Source organism: Octopus bimaculoides, chromosome 6 (assembly GCF_046866305.1).
Source record: "Octopus bimaculoides isolate indiv1 chromosome 6, ASM4686630v1, whole genome shotgun sequence".
Lineage (NCBI taxonomy): Eukaryota > Metazoa > Mollusca > Cephalopoda > Octopoda > Octopodidae > Octopus > Octopus bimaculoides.
The window spans coordinates 85094554-85099553 of NC_142933.1; the positions used below are offsets into that span (position 1 = coordinate 85094554).

A 5000-nucleotide genomic window follows, 5' to 3' on the forward strand; every position below is an offset into this window, starting at 1 on the left:
ATATATATATAATATATATATATATATATATAATATATATATATATATGCACACACACACACACACGCTAGCATAAGCAAACATAGACACACACACAAAAATATTTTTACTTGGTGTAAATAATAAACCAGTATTGCTTATATAAAATAATAATAATAATAATAATGATAACAACACATATTTGGGTGGGGAAAAAAAAGATTAGGTGTAATGTAACTGACTGAGAAGATTAGATAGAAAGAGGGGGGGCTGTGGTGGTGGTGGTGATGGCTGCAGTTGCATCAAAATATTTTGCTTTTTAGCTATCAGATTCCATCAATACAATTAAGAATTGAAGCAAGACTATATAAGCATGGAAATGAGCAAATTTGTTTAATAGCTTTTTTTCTGACAGAATTAAAAAGGTAAAAAAAATAATTAAAGAATATATACATATATATATATATATATATATATATATATATATATATAATGATTTCTTTATCGCAATATTATTAATAATAATAATAATAATGATGATGATGATGACAAAAATAAAAATATAAAATTGCTTCTAATTTAGCACCTGGCCAGCAATTTTTGAGGAGGTCAGGGTTAGTTGATACCAGTGACTTCACCCTCCAGTACTTGACTGGTACCTTATTTTATCGCCCTTGATGGGTGAAAGGCAAAGTTGATTTTGACATGATCTATGATAATAATAATAATAATAATAATAATAATAATAATAATGGTGATGATGATGATGATGATTTCTTATAGCATTGACACAAATCTATGGATCTGGGGATGAGGGAACAATTGATTAAAAAAAAAAGAAAAACCTCAGTACATCACTGGTACTTGTTCCCCAGAAGCTTGAAATTTCAAGTTGATCCTAGTAGGACTTGAAGAGCAAATCATCCATTGGCATTTTATTAATACCGGCAATTAGGAGGATGATAAATTCCGAACTGATTATGAAGCTGTAAACAAGTAGAGTTAAAAGACTTGTCTAACAAAGTGACATAAAATCACAAAAGCAGAGAGAGAGAGAGATTTAAAGCTTGGAAGACAATTTGGGATATCATATTGTCTTCTGACCAGGCACAAGACTAAGAGAATGGCAACATTCTTAATGAGTTGACCTGAGTATATTGCTGGTACTTATTTTTAAATTATCACAGAGATTAGAAGGCACAATTAACTGATAAATGTATTGAACTAGACACAGCAAATAATCCAGCTCAACAGTGCCAACTGAATAATAATAATAATAAATAATAATAAATAATAATAATAATAATAAATAATAATAATAATAATAATATAGATATCTAAAATAACAAAAAATGCATATAGTTTCCAATAGAGTTTGCTGAAGAATTGCAGTGTGATCACCCCACCCACTCCCAAATAATTATCTTTGTTCATGAGCAAATTTAGAGAATTTGTTGTACATAAACCAATGATTAAATAGATAAAAAGCCACATCTCCAGGTATAAAATGAAGGAAAAAAAAAAAAAAAAAGTCACACACAGAGCAATTTCTACTGAAAAGGAGAAAAAAAAAAAGTTCATTAACAACAGTGCCATTCATTACCATTATTCATACCTGCATCTTCAGACTGTTGCTTCCCTCGTTTGATTTTCTTTTTGGCATATCGGCCATAATTATCGCGGGCACTCCAGCCAGGATAGAGCTGCATATGCAAGTCTTTCTCTTTGCAAGCCATGTCATAATATTTTGCCTGCTCTGCTTTAGTTAAAGCATGCCACTGAAGATAAAAAAAAAATATATGGGTTTTTTTTTTTTTTTCAAAATATCATCAAGACACCAGAAACCTAATTGATTAGACGAGACACTGATTTAAAATGAAGTCAAATTTTTCAACCAACCGACTGCGATGGTTAAAATTCACAGAGAGCATCATTCTGTTGAGACAAACAACAAATTTCTTTCTTCATTATTGCTTTGGCATTGTTTCAACAAATCTTGGCCTTCTCATCAAAGTATGGTTGATTCCCCTCACAGGGCCCCAATTTGTCCCTACACACCATAAAGAACTATTTTAATATTTGGGATGATACATCACTTTAAATAATGAACATTTTAGTTGAATTGAACTTAAGCCAGAAAAAAAAAAAAAAAAATTAACAACTACTAATTAAGGATTAAAAATAAGGATTCAACTTTAAAAGGAATTATCTTAAAAACTTTACACTACTTTAAAGCAAGTCCTATCATAAATTTTTCATCTTTCAGATATAAGAGGAGTCCTGTTAAAACATCTGTAACTATAAGACAAATTCTATAGAAAACTTTTTCATCTTAAGACCAATCAGAACTTCTTTAACTTGAGACAAATCCTATCAGAGCTGAGTCGAGTGAGGACCTATTAGCAATTGATCAGTTTTGAAAAGTTAGGTGAAGTCCTATCCAGAAATGATACCTATTTGATTAAGAAAGAAACAGAAAAAAACTACTTACCTTTCGCCCCAAAATTTGATTTATTGCTGCAGATTCTTTTAATGTACATTCTGCTACTACTTTTGGCCGCATTTCTTTCATAAATAACATAAATGCATTTAAAGGTTTCTTTATATGAGGTTTCTTTTTATCACCAGCTGTTTGAGCCTCACTCGCATGGCTACTTGACTGTTCTTGCAAACTATGCCTGAAGTAGAAAAAAAAAAAAAAAAAATGTAAAAATAAACATTTTTAATATTTAAAATGAACAGCAACAGCAGCAACAATATCAATATCAATAACAGCAGCTGCTGCTGGGTCAAACAGAATTCACTGAGGTAGATTTTCAGCAGTTGGATGCCCTTCCTGCCACCAATCCTCACCTGTTACCAATCAAAGCAATATTTTCCCAATTGCCAGGAATATTTTAACAATGTTAATGTCTCCAGGTAGGTGGTGTAGCTTGCTAGAAATAGTAACCGAATTACACCCTACTTTCTTACAAAAGGGAGAATACATTGGATGATGTCGTCTGAGATATATTCCTGGTAAAAATGATGAAGTGGTCACAGGTGGAGTGCCTTCAATCATTGGTCTGCTAATCTGGGTTGAGCTATTGTTAAACACCAACACCTAACATTAACACTCGACTCCAAATTGCTGCTATCATACATTTCATATACCATATATCTGTGACATAACCTCCTGAAATTAGACACCAAATATATTGGTATCATTGAAGCCTAATAAGATTAATAACCAAAAGAGAAAACTTTCAATATCAATGCAAGTAACATCCACAAACACTTTCCATTTTACAAGAATGAAAGACAATTCAGAATAACGAGACTAAGATATAAAAATTTCGACAAACAAGCATAACAAATAATGCCAGATCATGGAAAAAACACATTCCTAACATAGCTAGGATTGCATCTCTACAGCTGGCCCTTTTCTTCAAGGCCAGAAGTTACTTCATTCCCCAAACAATTACTGGTACGCTATCTACAAAGCTCAAGAGAGGCCCACAATGGAATATTGCTCTCACATCTAGCACAATGTGATGCTACTTGCACACAGAGACATCCAAGGCCACATCCAGAAAAAGGATCATCTGGCTGATAGCTGTGAAATCACTCACAGGTATACTGTCTCCTCTCTCTCTCTGCTTTCCTATCACCACTTCAATGGTCTTCACTCCATGGAGCCTACCTCCACTTAGGCACTCTTGTCCCACTACCACCACCACCACCAGACACTGAACTAATCACTATGCTCAATTCTGCATTTCTTTCTTGACTGGCATCCGTGCCAGTGGAGTGCTAACAGCACCATCGGAGCGGGATCACTGCCAGAGCAGTGGTCTCACTTCCGTGCCGGTGGCACGTAAAAAACACCATTTGAGCACGATCGTTTCCAGCTTCGCCTTACTGGCACTAGTGTCAGTGGCATGTGAACAAAACATTGGACTGACTCCTGTGCAGGTGGCACGTAAAAAACACCATTTGAGCATGGCCGTTGCCAGTACCGCCGGACTGGCCCTCGTGCCGGTGGCATGTAAAAAGCACCTACTACACTCTTGGAGTGGTTGGCATTAGGAAGGGCATCCAGCTGTAGAAACTTACCCAGATCAGATTGGAGTCTGGTGTAGCCATCTTGTTCGCCAGTCCCCAGTCAAATCGTCCAACCCATGCTAGCATGGAAAGCAGGCGTTAAACGATGATGATGATGATGATGATGTCTTTCCCTGCAGGTGTCAAATTATACAGGTTCAAGAGGAAGAATCTGGACATTAATCTTACTGGTCTTGGAGGTCTTGCAAAGGCCATGGACATTACTCATTGCCTTCAGACCCAGCATGTAGCAACACAAACTAATCATCATCATCATCATCATCTTCCATCACATTGTAATCAATGATATAACGAATTGAAACATGGCCATTCAAACCACTAGAAATAGCAACCAGATATCCCCCAAACTATATCCTACTGTCTTAATATAAAAAGAACACATTAGATAATGTCTGTAAAAAAAAAAAAAGAAGAAGATTGACTAGACATAGCTGGCCTGTCTTTGATCATTGGGTCTGCTCAATCGAGGTTGATTTAGGGGTCAACAGCAACAACAATAACCACGATAAATAACGGTATCCTTCCATCATCACCACAATCAATTTAGAGAAAAGTGGTGGATGGAGGGAAATTCTTTTTTTTTATTTATGTCTCAGCTTCATGAAGAGTGAGTGAGAGTGAGTAATTTAACTTGTCTCAGAAAAAAAAAACAGAACACTTTGCAGTGTTTACATGACTAGATGAGAGAGAGGGGTGGGTGGAAGGGGGGGATATTGCGATGAGCGCCTTCTTGCTAGTGAGCCAAATATTTTCATGGCTCTCGAGCTGCAGAGATGAAGTCACTGTTAGGTGCACTTGCAGCGTGATGCCAAAATGCCGAGAAATCAATAACAATTAAACGCCAGAATTAGGGAGAAATGTATGAAATAAAATAGCCCTATGATTGGTAGCTATATTTCAGAGGAATAGTAAATCAA

At 35.5% G+C, this 5000-nt stretch overlaps 1 protein-coding gene across 33 annotated transcripts in view; it reads right to left on the bottom strand.

Annotated features, from left to right (window-relative positions):
* The window catches only part of LOC106876393 (transcription factor 7-like 2), a 551963-nt gene that overhangs the window by 37126 nt on the left and 509837 nt on the right, over positions 1–5000 (bottom strand). For 15 of the 33 annotated variants that reach the window (XM_089354187.1, XM_089354177.1, XM_089354197.1 and 12 more), the window contains 2 exons: positions 2471–2657; positions 1583–1757 (listed from right to left, as the gene is read on the bottom strand). In XM_089354187.1, coding sequence (XP_089210313.1) covers positions 1583–1757; positions 2471–2657 — 362 coding nt within the window. The remainder of the gene's footprint in view (positions 1–1582; positions 1758–2470; positions 2658–5000) is intronic. The other 18 variants (XM_089354184.1, XM_089354188.1, XM_089354194.1 and 15 more) reach the window with 2 other exon arrangements.